At 46.1% G+C, this 18,313-nt stretch overlaps 1 protein-coding gene across 3 annotated transcripts in view; it reads left to right on the top strand.

Annotated features, from left to right (window-relative positions):
* TMTC4 (transmembrane O-mannosyltransferase targeting cadherins 4) overlaps positions 1 to 18,313 on the top strand; it is a 63,091-nt gene that overhangs the window by 28,511 nt on the left and 16,267 nt on the right. For all 3 annotated transcript variants that reach the window (XM_077753894.1, XM_077753892.1, XM_077753893.1), the window contains 6 exons: positions 2,837 to 2,937; positions 5,999 to 6,091; positions 6,317 to 6,481; positions 7,365 to 7,567; positions 9,139 to 9,310; positions 9,605 to 9,736. In XM_077753894.1, the coding sequence (XP_077610020.1) occupies positions 2,837 to 2,937; positions 5,999 to 6,091; positions 6,317 to 6,481; positions 7,365 to 7,567; positions 9,139 to 9,310; positions 9,605 to 9,736 (866 nt within the window). The remainder of the gene's footprint in view (positions 1 to 2,836; positions 2,938 to 5,998; positions 6,092 to 6,316; positions 6,482 to 7,364; positions 7,568 to 9,138; positions 9,311 to 9,604; positions 9,737 to 18,313) is intronic.

Raw genomic sequence — 18,313 nt, 5'->3', positions numbered from 1 at the left:
CCTCTGTTCCTGCAGCTAAGCCCCTGGGCTATGCTGCCGACACTTGCAAGGCCCTTTCCCAAATCATAATTTAAAAGGAGTTAACCGAGGGGCACCTGGGTGGCTCAGTCAGTTAAGTGTCCGACTTCAGCTCAGGTCATGATCTCGCAGTTCGTGGGTTCGAACCCCACATCGGGCTCTGTGCTGACAGCTCAGATCCTGGAGCCTGTTTCAGGTTCTGTGTCTCTCTCGCACTCTGCCCCTCCCAACTTGTGCTCTATCTCTTAAAAATAAATGTTAAAAAAAAGTTTTTTAAAATAGTTATTTAAAAGGAGTTAGCTGCTGTGTTAGCTATAGGGTTATTTCAGCCATGATTTTATGTAAAAGCTCTGCTGTCCAAGATGGCATCTGCTTTGATGTCATTCATTGATGATCACTACCAAGTGCCAAAGAAAATAGTAAGTTCCAATAAATATGTAAAAACTCAAACGTAGTCATTAATTTCACAGGGTTTGTTTTTCTGGCTCGTAATTGTGATCTTTCGGTTTCACATCCATGTGACATCATTAATTTCTGCAGGTGAAATGACCCTTAGTTGGCTTGACGGGACTAGTCTACTGATACATGATGGTTTTCAGTAATAAGAAACTGGCTTCCAAGGACGGTGCGCCCAGAACAATTGGAAAGGTGCTGCTCTAGAGCAGAGCCAAGGCCTGATGTCTAGGCAGGTGGGTGTGGGCTCACCCTAAGAAAGAGCATTCCAACAACCCCCAGTTCCGGAATGGGCTATGGTAGAAAATGAATACCTGTCACTGAAGCTATTGAAGTCAAGGGCACGCAGCCACCTGCTGGATACGTCCTCGAAAGGATTCCAGTATTACCATCACTTGTGCAAGGAGGATTATCTACACAGCATCTGAGAAGCACGCAGCTATTACTGCGTTGTGGTTCTAGGATTTGTTGACAGATGGCCCCTTGGTGGTAGGCAGTGGACAGTTTCTTTCACCAACCACGCATTGCCTTTCCAGAGTCAGTAGGGTATTGTGGATTCCAACAACAAAAGTTTGAGTTGCTCCTGCGAGCCAGGCCTGGGAGCATGCTTCCTATCTAGGGTGAGGCCCTTTGACCTTCAGTGAGCATCAGAATTACCTGGGGGGCACCTGGGGGCTCAGTCGGTTAAGCGTCGGGCTGCAGCTCAGGTCACGATCTCACAGTTTGTGGGTTTGAGCCCTGCATCAGGCTCTGTACAGAGCTCAGAGTCTGGAGCCTGCTTCCGATTCTGTGTCTCCCTCTCTCTGCCCCTCCCCTGCTCCTCTCTCCCTCGCTCTATCAAAAATAAATACTTAAAAAAATTAGAATCACCTGGAAGGATGGTTAAAAGGCCAGTTGCTGGGCCCCTCCCTTGAGTTTCTGACTGCACAGCTCTGGGCGGGGCCTGAGACTCTAAATTCAAGGGCAGGTGCAGGGACCACACATTGTGGTTCAGGGCATTGGTCCCAAGTGTGGGTGATTTCTGTCCCCCTCCTCGCAGGGGTGTTTGGCAAAGCCTGTGACATTTTTGGCTGTCACAACTGAGGGCTGGGAGTGCTGCTGGCATCTAATGGGTGGAAGCTGATGAAGCTGCCAAGCATGTACATAGTTAAAAAGAATTTTAAGGATGTGCGGAAGGCTCTACAGTGGAAAGCAAGACTTTGTCCCTCTTCTGCCCAAATTTTCTTCTTAGAACTGTTCAGAAACAACTGCAGTTGGTTTCATGTGTGTTTCCCAGATATGTTTTGCATTTACAACTGTGTTTCTGTAATTTTTAACACCAATGGCCAGGTATTTCTGTATAGTTTTTCCCCGTCTCAAACATATCAGTAAGTAGGTAGTGTAGTTCCCATTTTATAGATGAGGTCGTTGAGACTGAGTGGAAGTAATTTGCTCAAGGTCATGGAGTAAATGGCAGAGATGGAATTTGGACCAAGAGTTCTGGTTTTGAGCAGAACTGAACAAGATTCATAGGTGCCCCAGGCAAACGAATGGTTTGGCCCTCCAAGCAGGTTCACTGTGCCCTGCTTCAAGCCTCTGTCTTTTTTGAATGTTTGTGTACCATCTGTGTAGATGAGGGGGTGAGGGCCTTCCCAAGGACGTGTGGCACCTCCTTTCCAGCAGTTCAGCCATGGCACCCAAATTGCGCATATCACCACCAAACGTGATAAAGCCAGACCCCACCCCCCCCTCCTTGGCTGAAGGCAGTTCAGGGACCATCAGTTTTAACTCGAGGTCAGTCCCACCCCAGGCGCCTGACTACAGAGTTCCCATTTCTAGAGGTGTTCTGGCTTGAGGCCCCATGCAGGTCGGCAGCCCAGCCTGGCCTGGGCTTCCCCCAGACTCCTGAGCCTGCAGTCGTAGGCTTTCTCAGGGAGGCCCAGGCATTGCCGTCACCCCCATGGTGATAGCAGCAGTGACGGCTGGGGCCGTCCTATAACCAGATGCGGTGCTGACACTCTCAGTGGGAGTTCTCAACACAGCCTGACATTGGCCTGGTAGGTGGCTGGCGGGTTGGGAAGAAGGAACTTGCCCCCTAGGGAGTCCGCAGTGAGATACCTTTGTGACCAGGCCTTCATTGCAATGCCTCCCAAAGGCCGTGGGCACCTGCTAGGTTGTGCCTTGAGAGTGGGCATGTCATTTAGATGGTGCTGTTTAACCAGAAATGAAGAGTGCAATGCACTCGCCCACAGAGGAATGCTATCAGAAGACCAAGTTCTTTTTAAATCATGGCAGTTTAAGGCACATGCTTAGGATTCTAGTCCCTGGTGCTTCCAGGGCTAAGATGTGTTGCGTGACGTTTATGTCTGTCATTTCTGTCAATCAGCAGGTAACAAGGAGGGAACCCACTCTACGCTCTGGGTGTTGCTGAGTATCCTCCTAGGAGCACTGGCCATGCTGTGCAAAGAGCAAGGGATCACTGTGCTGGTAAGAGCTGAGATGCCGTCATTGCCCTTTCCTGTGCCGCCGTAGAGACGTCTCGGGCCAGCCCCGCCTCTGTGACTCCCTTCACTTCTCAGCCCCATTACCGGCCTGTCAGAGACCTTGCTGCCAGTGACTTGTGCTTTTAGTGCGTGTGGTGTTTCATGGAAACGGGCTGTCTCAGTTGACTATCATTAGCAACCGGTGGGAAGCAGAAAGTGGGAAGTTCTTAAGGACAGTGATTAGCGCTCCTGGAGGGGTGCCATAGAAAACGAGGAAAGAACAGTGTAAGTTTTCTGGGGTGCTGTCCTATTTCGGCACTTCGAAATACAATAGCAGACTGACCCCATCAGTGCTTCTGGTCCTGATTGAAGAAGTATTGAGTGTATGTTGTGCTCGGCCTCAACTAGAAATATCAAAGAGAAAGGGAGGAGCATTGAAGAGTACTGGCCCACACCTCCTATGTCTGATCAGAATCGAAGCCCCAGGAAGGGAGAGGCATTGAAATCCACTTCGCTTTTTCTCCATTGTAGCCAATTTTATGACTGACATTATTAGAAGAAAATTTAGAAATTTGGGCTACGATCAGGGAAATGGAAAATGAAGATACAGGATTTGCATGGCCCTTATAGGAGTAGCTTGGGAAAGAAAGAGCAGAGAAATCTATATGGGGTTTTATGGCAGTCGAAGCAGAGATGAGAGGTTTTATCAGGCTCAGTCTAGAAGATGAAGGTTAGCCACCTAAGAGATGGCACAGAATTATTGTGCAAAGATACCTGAATTTCACGAGTTTTTTTTTTTTTAATTTTTAATGTTTTATTTATTTCTGGGAGAGAAAGAGAGAGACAGCATGCGCAGGGGCGGGTCAGAGAGAGAGGGAGACACAGAGTCTGAAACAGGTTCTAGGCTCTGAGCTGTCAGCACAGAGCCTGACACGGGGCTCGAACCCACGAACCATGAGATCATGACCTGAGCTGAAGTCGGGTGCTTATCCAACTGAGCCACCCAGGCCCCCTGAGTTGTTTTTTTGTTTTTTTTTTTTTTAAGTTTGTTCCGAGCTAATATTTCTCAATCTTGGCATTATTGATGTTTTGGGCTAGATCTTTCTTTTTTATGGGAAGGCTGTCCTGTGCGCTGGGCATGTTTAGCGACATCTCTGGCCTCTAACCCTAAATACCAGTAGGACTGCCTTGGGTGTGACAACTTAAAATGTCTCTACATGTCATCAGGCATCCCCTGGGTGGCAGAACCATCCACTGCTCTAAACCCTTGCTTCGCAAAGACCAGTAGTAACAACACCATCTGGGAGCTTAGTAGAAATTTAGGATCTCTAACCCTACCCCCGGCCTGCTGATTCAGCATCTCCATTTAACAGGGTCCAAGGTGGCTCCCATTAATGTTTGAAAAGCACTAAAGAATTAGGTGTTGAATTTATGTGACTAAAGATACACTAAAATTTAGCTGTTTTCAAACATTTGATTAGAATGTAGACATTTTGATGATGCATTTAAATGGAAAGCTGGAGAGTGCCAAAATTCGGTTTGGCTCCGTCCTTATAAGGACATGATCACCTCACCCCTTGGTGACTCTCTTCTAGCTCATAGGGAGAAAAACAAATGGTATAAGACAGCAGCAGCTCAACAGGAAGCTTCTGCCTTCTAGAAAATGGTTTACACCCAGGCAGAAATGGTCTTCTGTGACCCACTAAAATCCTGTATCGCATGAGTGAATAAAATCAGAACTCTTTGAAATGATTAACCCAGTGCTGGCTTGTGTATTGGATAATTAATGGCTTCCAGCATTTATGGGAGAGGGTTAAGTAGGGATGTCATCCTTGCTCTAGAAACCACAAATTACCGCTGGCTTGTGATGATTTATGATCTTCTTTGCCGCAAAGCCCCCTATCAAAAAAACCGAAGTCATTTAGGGGGAGCTTTAACCACAGACGCCTTATGCATTGTGACTACTTTATCTAGACTGGTCAGGGAGTCCCATGAGATGACCTTGCCTACAGCGATGACCTCTACAGAAAGTCCCTTGCAGGGCAGAGAAGGGAATCCAAGGCCCATCTAGCCTCTAGTCTCTACGCGTGGGTATTATAGTTGCAAAAGCCACCCTCGCCTTCTGGAAAGAAACTATTTTGGTGCTGCTGGAAGCTACCAGCAGAAGGAGATCTGCCACATCACATCCCAAAGACTGGCTTCGCATAATGGAAGTTACTTGTTGTTCACCTCGATGTGGGTGGAGGTGACTCTTGTCCACACAGTGGGCCCTCCCTGGTGCGGGTTCTGCTGTCCAGAGTGTGTAGTTTGCACCATTGCCCCGATTGTGCCTATCACAGCCAGCTGGAAGGGGAAATCAAGTGGCAGGGCATGCCCAGGTTATAAGCAAACCTCCAAAATGATGCATTATCGCCTCGAGCCAGGTTCTGAAGGCTGGAACTCAAGTCACATGTCCACACGTAACTGCAGGGCTGGCTGGGAAGTGCCGTCGGGCTGTGTGCCCAGCAAGACCTGAAAACCAGTGGGCAGCTAGGAGTCTGAACCTGAGAGATCTCCAAACCCCATCAGAGATGATTTTTTATGTTGCACCCCTGCTTCTACTACACGTGCTGAAATCAGTCAGTGCTTGGCGTTCTTGAGGTGCGATTAATTACTTCCATGGCTTGGTTCTCCAGGTTAACAGCTGCCTTTATCTTCTGAGGCATAATCACTGTGAAGGTAACCCCTCTGTTACAGCCACTAAGAGACTGTTTTACAGTAAAAAAAAAAAAAAGGAAAGAGGGGCCCCAAGTTTCCAGCTATCCTGAGTCTTAAAATACTCTTCTGTGCAGCCTATGAAATTATGACCAACAGGGATCGACTGGAGAAGAAATCTGTTATATCACCGTGAGTCAGCATTACAGGAACAGTCGTGGGATGTCTGTTTCAGAGCTGGGGACATCGCCCGTGATTATCTTAGCCATTGCAGTTCTTGTCGAGATTCAGTAGTAAAATTGTGAACCATAATTGCCACCTAATCAGAGCCAGGCTCTCCCATCACTGATTGCCTTGCTTTGCTTCCTCAGGGTTTGAATGCAGTCTTTGACATCTTGGTGATAGGCAAATTAAATGTTCTGGAAGTGGTCCAGAAGGTACTACATAAAGACAAATCATTAGAGGTGAGTATATACTTTTTGTCTCCAGCCCAGACATGGAAAATGTCAAGTACCAGCTGATTTACAATGCCATTTTCCAAATATGGCGGTTTCGAATCGGAAAAGAGCCAGCCCTTTCCAGCACGGTGGCATTGCAGCTTGGGCAGAATTGCTGCACATGTGCACCGAGCTTGGCTGAGCTTTTATTTGAAAACCTGCGACATCAGGGGCTTTGCGCTGACCTTTCAGAACCTTGGCGCACTCAGGAACGGGGGCCTCCTCTTCAGGATAACCCTTCTGGCCTCCGGGGGAGCAGGGGTGCTCTACATGCGCTGGAAGATCATGGGCACTGGCCCCCCGGCGTTCACCGAGGTGGACAATCCTGCCTCCTTCGCCGACAGCATGCTGGTCAGGGTGAGTGCTGAGCCTGTCCGCCGCTGGATTGTCTTCTCTGCCCACCAGATTCCAGAACCTCTGTCTCCCTCTTCCTACTTCCCAACACGCCCACAAAATCCCTAATCAACGGAATACCTTCCCCATTTGTTTGCTCTCACTAAGGATATTGTCGGATGAAACCAGATTTTGATTAAGGGATCAAAAGGGCGTGAGCCCCTTGTATTTCCATTCTAATCAAAATTAAAGAGAAATGGCTTTCAAATACCAGGTTTCATGCCAGCCTTCCTAAAGTGTCCCCTGAGCCTGTGACCATTGTGGTAAAGGAAATTGATGTGGCGGGATTAACACAAAGTCTAACCACATCGGTTATATATCTTTAAACATCTGACAGTATCCAGACACTCTTTCTTGTAAAGGTTTGCTTTTTCTGAAGGCAAGGGTGTCAAGCCACAAATTCTTAGCTGTTCGTTTCATAGAGATAGAAATCAAAAGGAGGAAAAACCCTCTTCTTAAATTGTCAGACACATAGGTGACCCTTGGGCCTCAGATTTCCTGGGTCACAGGCTTTGGGCATTACTAAGTAGATGGGACACACTTTGACCAGAAATATAACAGATGGATAGCAGAATCTGGTGGCTTTGCTGTATTTTTCTCTATTACAGTCCGAACACATTTAGTAGATTGCAAAGGACAGCCCCACTTCCAAGGTAGAAATTGGTAACATTTTACTTTATACAATTGCTCTCCTTGTACAGAAGCCTCAAACGTAAAGTTACAAGGTATACACACACACACACACACACACACGTGCATATGGGTGTGTGTGTATATATATACACACATATGTATATATATAGAAGTTCTGTATCAAATAAATGTTTGTTTTCCTTTTGACTGACAGGCCATAAACTATAATTACTATTATTCATTGAATGCCTGGCTGCTGCTGTGCCCCTGGTGGCTGTGTTTTGATTGGTCAATGGGCTGTATCCCCCTCATTAAGTCAGCTGGTGACTGGAGAGTAATTGCACTCGCCGCACTGTGGTTCTGTCTAATTGGCCTAATATGCCAAGCCCTATGCTCTGAAGACAGCCACAAAAGAAGGTAAGAGGCAGCACTGAATTTTAACTTCCACACTGGGCTGGATCCGAGCATTTCGCTAAATCCAGCAACGATTTTAACAATTTTGTGGAAGTCATGTCTAAGGATGTTTATTTCCAATACATATTTATGCCTAGGATGGACTCCATCCGTTTGTAATCCATCGCTGGCTCCAACTAGTGGGGAGTGAACTTGGAGGAGCGGATGATGACTGCTCTGTCTCCCCCTCCCACATTCCCCTTGAAGTAGCATCTTGAGATCCTTTTCTCTGTAGGTGGTAAAGAGTAATTTATGGTCAGAACAGAGAGTGTAATTGATGTGTGCTGTGCCCATCATTCCACAATTCTCCTTCAGAAAACCCTGGTGGATGCTGTAGTGATGCCTTCTGTTGTTATTTAGTGGAAAATAAACTGCTGCCCCCAAAAGACTATTTTTTCTCACAAAGAGAGAGAGACAGAGAGAATAAAAGGTTATTGAGAAAATAATTGGGGGGGAACAAATGTGTTTCATGTGAAAAAACTATTTAAGGTGATTGATTCCTTTTAAGCATATGTGTTTAGAGAATTAGATTAGTAATTTCTCAAAATAAGTTTTGCTTGTTTCTAAAGCCTATTTATTTGGAGAGACAGAGCACGAGCAGGGGAGAGGCAGAGAGAGAGAGAGAGAGAGAGAGAGAGGGAGAATACCAAGCAGGCTCTGCGCTGTCAGTGCAGAGCCTGATGCAGGGCTTGATCTCGCGAACCCTGAGATCATGCATGACCTGAGCTGAAATCAGGAGTTGGTCGCTCAACCTCCTGAGCCATCCAGGCACCCCCCAAATAAGTTTTAAGTTTACCTGTTAAATTAGTTCATAATTCGACTAATTTTTGTCCCCGTTCACTTATACACGTGCAACAGCAGTTTTGTTTTGTTGTTTTGTTTTGTTGTAAGTAGTGAAGGCACAGGGTCCAGGAAGGAGCCACCAAATTTGACCTCACTTCTTAACCTTTCCTCTTGTATCATATGGGACTTTGGAAATGTTGCCTGGTTCCAGAAGCTCTTCATGCCCAGCTTTCTTTTTGCTTGAGTGAGATATGTGGTGATGTGGCACCCAAAAATGATCACAATTTTGTTTATTTAAGATTTTATAAAGCTTAAACTAGTAAAGTATTATTATTCCTGTTAAAGTTGGAGAGGGGATTTTTTTTTCCCCATGAAAACTATAGTAGACTAATTGTGACCACTATACCACTGATCTATCTATTCAATGCCTGCACGGTTTGAGGTGGGGTTTAGGGTGAGGTGAGTTAATAAGGCCTCACAAAATGTAATCATTCTGACCTTACTTGTATGGATTGAGCACCTTATAAGTCTTGTCCGTGTGCTTGATGCTAACTACGCGCATTAGTGAGCTTTCATGACTTACCCTCATACCGCCAGGCTAAAGCCTCTTTACTGATGACATTGCTCTAGTATTTCTGGGACCTTTTCCCAATTGATGACATGAAAAAAAATTGATCACTAATTTAATGCTGAGTAGGATTTTTTTTTGAAAAGTCTGAAAATAGCTATTTCAATTACTTCTCATTTTCCAGGGTCCTTACGCTGGGCCTGGGATTTCTCATTATCCCCTTTCTTCCTGCAAGTAACTTGTTCTTCCGAGTGGGCTTTGTGGTTGCAGAAAGAGTCCTCTACCTCCCCAGTGCTGGGTACTGCATGCTGCTGACTTTCGGATTTGGAGCTCTCAGCAAACACACTAAGAAAAAGGTATGGGGGCGCCTGGGTGGCTCAGTCGGTTGAGTGTCCGACTTTGGCTCAGGTCATGATCTCGCGGTCCGTGGGTTTGAGCCCCGCGTCGGGCTCCATGCTGACAGCTCAGAGCCTGGAGCCTGCTTCGGGATTCTGTGTCTCCCTCTCTCTTTGCCCCTCCCCAGCATATGCTCTGTCTCCCTTAAAAATCAACATTAAAAAAAATGGTATGGGCCCAGAGCATTGCCATTCTACCCAAGACCATTGGATGGACCTTCCTAATGACATTCACTGTATCTCTCTGTCCCTAAGAAATTGATTGCTGCTGTCGTACTGGGAATTTTATTCATAAATATGCTGAGGTGCATGATTCGCAGTGGCGAGTGGCGGAATGAAGAACAGCTTTTTAGAAGTGCCCTGTCTGTGTGTCCTCTCAATGCCAAGGTATGTTGGCTGCCATGTTTCCTGAGAAATAATAAATAATTTTGGAAATAATCCAAAAAAACTCCTTAAAACCAGACAGTGTCAGTGAAACTGCAGATTACTTAAATGAAGTTTTGCCCATCTTCCAGGTGGTCCAGTCACCCACCGAAATGGTAGCAGTGAGGTAGTGCCACACGTCCAGACGATGGTTGGGGGAGGGGCAGAGTTTGAACCTCAGAACAACGTACCCGGGGGCGACAGCACCCAGTCTTCCTCTAGTCTGTAACTTGAAGATGTTTACGCCTGTGAACAGGCTGCACTTTGGTTCAGGAAGTTTAAATTATACTGTCTGACGTTGAGTAGTACACATTTCTGTCGCCTTTGGCTTCTGTGCTTGTGATGCCTTTTGTCAGATTAGGTAAAAATAAACGTGTAGGCTTGAAAATTGGCAATGTTTTTGTTGAAGCTGTCTGGTAAGAATCTGTTTCACTTGTATTCTTGATGAATCCAATCTCTTCCTTTAACCAGCTATGCCTTTTTGGGCAAAAAGGAACTGCTTTGAACTTGCAGTGCTCTTTTCTATCAAGGGGAGATAATGTCTGTCTCCTGGATTTGTTGTGGGTCCGAAATGAAATAGGGCGTCTGAAGAGCCCTAGCATGGTAGTTAGAACGTAGTAGGTGCTCAAGAGATGTTAGCTTTCTGAGGCTTGTTTTAGTTTTGGTTGTCTCATCAGAAAGTGCTACTTGGTCAAAATGAAAGGCCAAGGGGTTAGGTTAGAAGAATTTTCTTTTGGTATAGATTATTAGTAAATAACGATACATTCTGTCGCAGGTCATCAGAACACGAGTTCCTAGCATGCTTAACTGTGAATCCTCTAGGGGGATAAAAAGTGCTCTCTGGAATTCTGTCTCATTTCCATATTCCATAGTTAAGAGAAAGCAGGGGCATCTGGGTGGCTCAGTTGGTTGTCTGACCGGCTCAGGTCAGGATCTCACGGTTTGTGAGTTCAAGCCCCATGTCAGGCTCTGTGCTAACAGCTCAGAGCCTGGCACCTGCTTAGGATTCTTGTCTCTCTCTCTCTCTGTCCCCCCTGCCCCCCGCTCATGCTCTATCTGTCTGTCTCTCTCTGAAAAATACATAAACATTAAAAAAATTAAAACAGAAAGCAGTGATTTCAGGTAAAATTATATGAATAAATCTCGTGAACGGTTGACACCCTATTGTGATCCTGAAGTGAAGAATAGTGTAAAAGGTGCTAGCTCCTCGTTCATCTTTTTCTTGGATTAAAACAAGAAATCTGGTTCATGTTTTATAGTTAATTCCTTCAAGCTTTTATCCTTAATTTGATTTGCTGACCTATCCATTTATTGTATACTACTAAAAATAAATGGCCTGTGATTTAATTTCATAAATGGTAATAGATCTGCTGTATTTTTGCTTTTCTGTTTGAATAGCAGTAATTATAGTTTCTATTTATATAGTTCTTCCCCACAAGGAACTCAGATTTCTTTGGAGAGGCTCTATAATTAATCTCCACTATCCTCCCTCTAAGGTTTTTAGAGAGAGAGGGTTTTATTTTCTTCATTTTTCCAAATGGAAGAAACCGAGGCGTAGAAGGATGTTATTTAGGTTAGTAATGTAGGTGGTGATAGAGGCCTAGTATGATGTGCCACCCAGGTTATGCCGCTAAGTCAGGGGCAGGAGTGACCTAGGTGATGTTCAAGTCTATACGTCTGCCCTAGTATGTGATTTCATATGTCATCGGAAAGAAAACACGAGGTGTGCACACATGGGCACACACACAATCATATGTCTGCGTATGTAGTTTTCTTTTTTAAGTTTAAGACATACAGATACGACCTCATCTTCAAAATGGACCCAATGGTGATAGTCCTTTCTAAGAAGGTTTTTCAGTATTACCTTTCAGTCTGAGCAAAATAGAGGTTCGGGGTTTTATTTTTGATTTTTTTGTTTGTTTGTTTTACTTTCCACTATAAACTGCAGTGTAGTAAACTCATCTTTGCTTCCTTTTTTTTTTTTTTTTTGGAAAAAAGCTAGGCTGATTTCAAGGAAGAGACCTCATTTAGGGAGATACCATTTTCCTTCAACTCTTGCAGGAAAATACATTTTCTGTATTGGCTTCCACTTTATGTTAACTGAATACGAAGTAAACATTTGGCACCTGACTAGATTAGGCCCAGATTTATGTACTGAGACTCCGTCTTTTTCTTTCTTTTTTGATTAAAATTTTTTAATGTTTTATTTATTTCTGAGAGAAAGAGAAAGACACAGTGTAAGCAGGGGAAGGTCAGGGAGAGAGGGAGATACAGAATCTGAAGCAGGCTCCAGGCTCTGAACTAGCTGTCAGCACAGAGCCCAACGCGGGGCTTGAACCCACGAGCCATGAGATCATGACCTGAGCCAAAGTCGGAAGCTTAACCAACTGAGCCACCCAGGCGCCCCGACTCAGTCTTTTTCAAAAGATGGCCAAAGCCACATAGGTGGTGCCAGTGCCCAGTCTACAGTTGAATTGCCCACATGGCCTTGCATAAGTTAGGCACTCGATATTAGTGATTGAATTGAGCCACGTGGAAATCAAATTTCTTTAGCCTGCAGTGGATGAGATACCAAGTATTTAATTATATTTATAGTCCTGTTTAGTTGTTAAGGCTTAAAAGGATGTGCCACTTTGTATCAACTCTGAGATACAATTCTAAACTCCTTTAACCGTGAAAAGGATCCTCTGAACCACAATGCGGTATTTCCTTAAGGATGAGCCAGGGTGGGCTAATGGACTTATATGTGTTTAAAACATCTTGACATCAAATGTTAGCAGAAAACTTGAAACAAACTGGTTTCAGCCCTGGAAAGTGCCTTCCGTTGTTGATCTACAGGTCACGGGGCTACAGTGGACATTTTCTGTGCCGGCTTGCTGCCTCCACCTATGAATCACAAAAGCTAGAGGGAAAGTCCGAGAATAAACAGGCTTTTTCAGTCTCTTACGTTCCATGGAAACAAAAATTACTCATTCTTTAAACACCGTCTCAAGGGAACTGTTTATGAGGGCTTTGGGGTTTTTTTTGTTTGTTTTTGTTTTCCATTGGGTTATCTGGACAGCTGTTTTCTATTCAGATACTTACTTCCCTCCATATAACCAGCCCATAGGATGAGGCTGGCCTCTGGCTGAGGCTGTTCATATCAGTTCTTAATTGTGGACAGCCTGCCTTCTGGGGCTGGATCCAATTTTGACCAGTTCCGTGGAAATAACCGCAGTCTGCATTTCTGGAGCGTTCCTTGTCTGTCCCCTGCTCTGGGTGGCTGGCGTTCTGGGTGTCTCACATAACCCGGTGTATACTGCAGTTGAATTCTTTGTCTCAGCTTCTTACTGAGAAAACAGAATTTGCCCATAACAAAGGAAAGTGGCAGGAGCTTAGGGGCGGAAGAGGCAGGAGTCGTGCTGAAGTCTGAGTAGAAGCTGCATTTGTATGCTGGGGGCCACAAGCACATTGCTCATCGGTTGGATTCTGGTCGGTTCTTTTGTGCAGGGAGGGAGGAGAGGTAAGCACGTCCAGGCTGGGGCCAGGGGAGGCACGAAAGGAAACCACTTAGAGCACACTTCTCAAAGCACATGCTACCTCTGTAGCATTAGCTATAATTTGAAGATGTTAATACCGACGAACAGACAATAGTATGGCTCAGGAAGTCTAAATTATACTGTGTGCTGTGCAGTAGTACACATTTCTGTCACCTGTGAGTTCTCTGCTTGTGATTCCTTTTGTCAGACAGGATAAAAATAAACGTATGTACTTTAAAATTGGTAGCCAAGAAACAAATCTCTGATACATACGTGCTCAAAGAATGTCACCCTGTTCCAGACCCTTCCAGAAACACTAGTATTTTTGAAGATATGCCATAACTGTAGGTTGAGACTGATCAGGCCGGATGTGGTTATATTTTCTGAAGCGTTTTTGAAGTGTTTCGGTGTAATGCTACTTGAAATGTGTTCAAACCATTATCGTATTCCATGATGTGTTAACTAGGGCCGCCATGAAAAAGCACCACCAACTGGGGGCTTAAACAAGAGACATTTATTTCCTCGTGGTTCTGAAGACCAGAAGTCCAAGATCACAGGGTCCTCACATGGTCTCTCCTCTGTGCTCGTGCAGTCGCGGTGAATGCGCAACCTTAGTGTCTCTCCCTGTGTTCAGATTTTCTCTTCTTACAAGGACTTCAGTCAGATGGGATTAGGGCCCACCCCAACAGCCTCATTTTCACCTTATTTCCTCTTTAAGCGTCCTGTCCGCAAATATAGTCACATTCTGAGGTCCTGGGGGTCAGGATTTCAACAGATTAATTGGGGGTGCGGGGTGGGGGTAGAACTCAGCTGTTACCACGCAACAAGAAACATTATTTACATTATGAAAAAGAACAGATGGCATGAATGAGTGGGTCTAGAAATCACCTCAAGCAGTTGGCCCCATCCTCACTAGCACCCTCATAGATGGGTGTGATATAGTGAGAAAAACACAGGTTTTGGAGCCTGGCTTCAAATCTAGCACCACATCCTTGGGTAAGATGCTTAATGATGCTGTAGCACCCCCTCAACCTGGCAGGGCTGCAGTGCAGAGAAGACACACGCATATTCGGTGCCAGCCACGCACAAGGCTCACGGCAACCCTCTGCACGTGCCGGCTGCCAGGATTCCTGTCACCATGAGCCGCTGAATGAACTCCTGTGGCTTCATCTCCTCTGAGATTGCTGTTGGCCTGTACATAGGAAGCCTCTAAAAGGAGCATCAATAAATACGTTTNTTTGGGTCCCGGCTCCTTTCCTGATAACTTATTCCCAGCCCATGGACAGTTGAGAAAATGCCCATAGGTCAACCAGCCTATGCCTTCAAGTTCCTCTGGCTTGAGAATTTCTCTTAGCTTTACAACTGTGAGTCCAGCTGCTTCTAGTCATCCTTACCTCCTTCCTCAATCATTCAAAATGCTGTCCTTCTTCTGTCTACCTCTCTTTTTTTTTTTTAGCAGTGGGGCAAAATTCTCATAACAAAGTCAACCATTTTAGTTCTTAACAAAAATTAAACATGTAATTACCATATGATCCAGCAAATCCACTTCTGGGTAGATACCCACAAGAATTGAAAGCGGGATCTCAAAGACGTATGTGAACACACATGTTCATAGCAGCACTGTTCACAGTTGCCAAAAGGTGGAAGCAATCCAAGTGTCTGTCCATCGATAGACAAATAGATGAGCAAAATGTAGTGCATGCGCGCAGCAGAATGTTCCTCAGCCTTGAAAAGGAAGGAAATTCTGACACATGCTACAATGTGGATGACACTCGAGGGCATTATCTACGTGAGACAAGCCAGTCACAAAGACAAGTGCAATAGAATTACCCTTCTGTAAGGGATCTAGAATAGTCAGACACAGGGTGGTGGCTGTCAGGGGCTACGGGGAGGTAAAGATGGAGAGTTACCGTGTAACAAGTACAGAGATTCAAAGATGCAAGATGAGAGAGTTCTCCAGGCCGGTTGCACAACAATGTGAATGTACTCAACCCTACTGAACTATACACTTAAAAATGGTTAATCATGGGGCACCTGGGTGGCTCAGTCTGTTAAGTGTCCGACTGGCTCAGGTCATGATCTCGTGATCTGTGAGTTCGAGCCCCGCATCGGGCTCTGTGCTGACAGCTCAGAGCCTGGAACCTGCTTCAGATTCTGTGTCTCCCTCTCTCTCTGCCCCTCCCCCACTCATGCTCTGTCTCGCTCTGTCTCTCTCTGTCTCTCAAAAATAAAGAAACATTAAAAACATGGTCAATCACTCAAAACTGGCAAAACATTGTCAACTATACTAAATTTTTAAAAAATATTGATGGTTAAGATGGTAGCTTTTATGTTTAATTTACTATTAAAAACTAAAAAACTTCCCATGTGGTTTTCAGAATAAAATGATCACTATTAAATACTTTTTTAAATCAACCGTTTATTTTTAATATACAGATTTTTTGAGAGAGAGAGAGAAAGCAGGCACGCATGACTTAGGGGAGGAGCAAAGGGAGAGAGAGAATCCTCACAGGGCTCAGTGTCACAATCATGAGATTATGACCTGAGCCAAAATCAAGAGTCAGACGCTTGACCAACTGAGCCACCCGGGTTGCCTCTAAATTAACCATTTTAAAGTGCGCAATTCAGTGACATCTAGAGCGTTCACAGAGTGGTGGGACCAGCACCTGTCTCTAGTTCTGGAACATTTCATCACCTCATTCTCTTTCTGTTGCTGTATTATTCCCTGGTGGTTTCTCCAGCTTGTAATTTGATTAGAGAGGTGGAAAGAAGAAGGTCCTATGGGACCCTTTCCTCTCCCGGCCGGCTTGCCCCATGTGATCACACGACCTGTGGCTGTACCGCCTCTGTCTCCCTGCCACGTTTGTGTCCCCAGCCTGCTCATCTCCTGAGCTCAGGTGACCACCTTGGTCTCTCTTCTTGGATTCTCCAAGGACTTCAAAATCAGTTGATTCCTCTCCCCCAAAGCAAGCCTAGCCACTGGTCGTATCTCCCTGCAAACCATCACATCCATTCGCTTCCGGAAGTTAGAAGCCTCGAGTTCATTCTTGACCTGCTTCCTCACTCTTAACCATCAGCAATTTCTGTGCCTTTTGCTTCCTCAAATTCCTGTGCTCCTTCCCCACCACCCTAGTGCAATCCCCTTCCCCGGGACTGTCACATCAGGTGCTCCCTGGACCCCTGACATCTGTCTCTTCCCCGCTCGTGTGTTTCCCACAGTGTGACTAATTAGTTATAACATAGCCCTGATTGTGACCTTCTGCCGCCCTCCTACACCTGGCTTTTGTTATGGGTTGAATTGAGCCCCACAAAAGACTTGTTCGAATCCTCAGCCCTGGTACCTGTGACGGGTGGTCGTGAAGGTGTAGGTTAGATGAGTTCACAGTGGTACAGGGTGGGCCCTTAATCCTGTATGACCGGTGTCCTTATAAGGAGAGACACAGACACACAGGGAGAAGTCCTGGTGAAGGTGGAGGCAGAGATTGGGACCGCTCAGCTGTAGGCCGAGGGAACGCCTGGGCTTTGCCAGCAGCCATCAGAAGACAGGAGAGAAGCGCAGAATTCTTCCTCCCTCAGAATCTCCAGTGGAGACCAGCCTCGCTGCCCTTACTCTTTGCCTCCAGAACGAGAAGGGAATACAGTTCTGTGGCCTTGGGCTCCCCCTAACTTGGGGTGCTTTGCTGTGTCAGCCCTAGGAACCTCACGTACTTACAGGCCTTGTGCTGGCCTTTTGCTACTTCCGGGCAGAGACTAAACCAGACCTGTCGTGTCTCGGGGTTCCCCGTGCAGCCCGCTCTCCCACGCCCTCCGGCCAGGTCCCCCTTGCCCTCTGCACTCCGGCGACACTGGGCTTCTTGTAGTTGCTCAACTAAACACTGGGCTTCCTCGCAGCACTGCAGCCTGCCCATTGCCTGCCCTGCCTGGCACGTTTACTCCAGGGGAGCCCCTTTACCCCCCTTCAGATCTCTGCTGGAGGGCCCTTCCCCAGGACAGCCCTCCCCAGGCCCAGACCAGGCGCCATCTTGGGGACCCATCTTCCTCCACAGCCCCAGGTGCCTTCTAGTGACACACTTTCCAACAGGGTCATTTGACTCGTAGCCTGAGCTCCAGAGGCTCAAACTGTACCTCTCACTGCCAGCAGCACTCGGCTGTCGGCCTCAGTCATTACCTGAAGGAATGAGGGAGGGAGAATTTCATCAGCACGAACTAGAAGGTTTGCAATGCTACAGAAGAAGGTATCCTACAAAAAAGATGTGTGGTGGTAAAAATACAAGGGCGCCTGGGGGGCCCAGTCATTTGAGCTTCCGACTTCAGCTCAGGTCACAATCTCGCAGTTCGTGGGTTCGAGCCCCATATCAGGCTCTGTGCTAACAGCTCAGAGCCTGGAATTTGCTTCAGATTCTGTGTCTCCCTCTCTCTCTGCCCCTCCCCTGCATGCACTCTGTCTCTGTCTCCTTCTCTCTTTCTCTCAAAAATAAATAAACATTAAAATTTTTTTTTAAAATACAGAATCCTTGTTTCTCCCTCTCACAGCCACGTGTGGTTGGACTTTGCATCTCAGCCCTAACGGGATGGGTGGGTAGGAGGAGCGGGGCTGAAGGTTTAGCAATAAAACCAGATCCACTTAGTAATTTTCGAGTTCTCCTTAAATAGCCTTCTGTTGGGGCGCCTGGGTGGCTTAGTCGGTTAAGCGTCCGACTTTTGCTTAGGTCATGATCTCGCGGTTCGTGGGTTTGGGCCCCGTGTCGGGCTCTGTGCTGACTGCCAGCTCAGAGCCTGGAGCCTGTTTCAGTCTGTGACTCCCTCTCTCTCTGACCCTCCCCTGCTCACGCTGTCTCTCTCTCTCTCCCCTAGAAATAAATAAAATATTAAAAAAATAAAAAAAAAAATAGCTTCTGTTGTACCTGAGTGATATCAGCTGCTTGTTGCCAGCCTGTCCTTCGAATCTTATCTTCCAGGCTGGGGGGTTAAAGCATGACCCTGGCCTGCCCTCTGTAAGGTGTTAGCCAAACTTCTGGTGGGA

Source organism: Crocuta crocuta, unplaced genomic scaffold (assembly GCF_008692635.1).
Source record: "Crocuta crocuta isolate KB4526 unplaced genomic scaffold, BGI_CrCroc_1.0 scaffold31, whole genome shotgun sequence".
NCBI lineage: Eukaryota > Metazoa > Chordata > Mammalia > Carnivora > Hyaenidae > Crocuta > Crocuta crocuta.
This window is presented reverse-complemented; position numbering and strand designations above follow the sequence as displayed.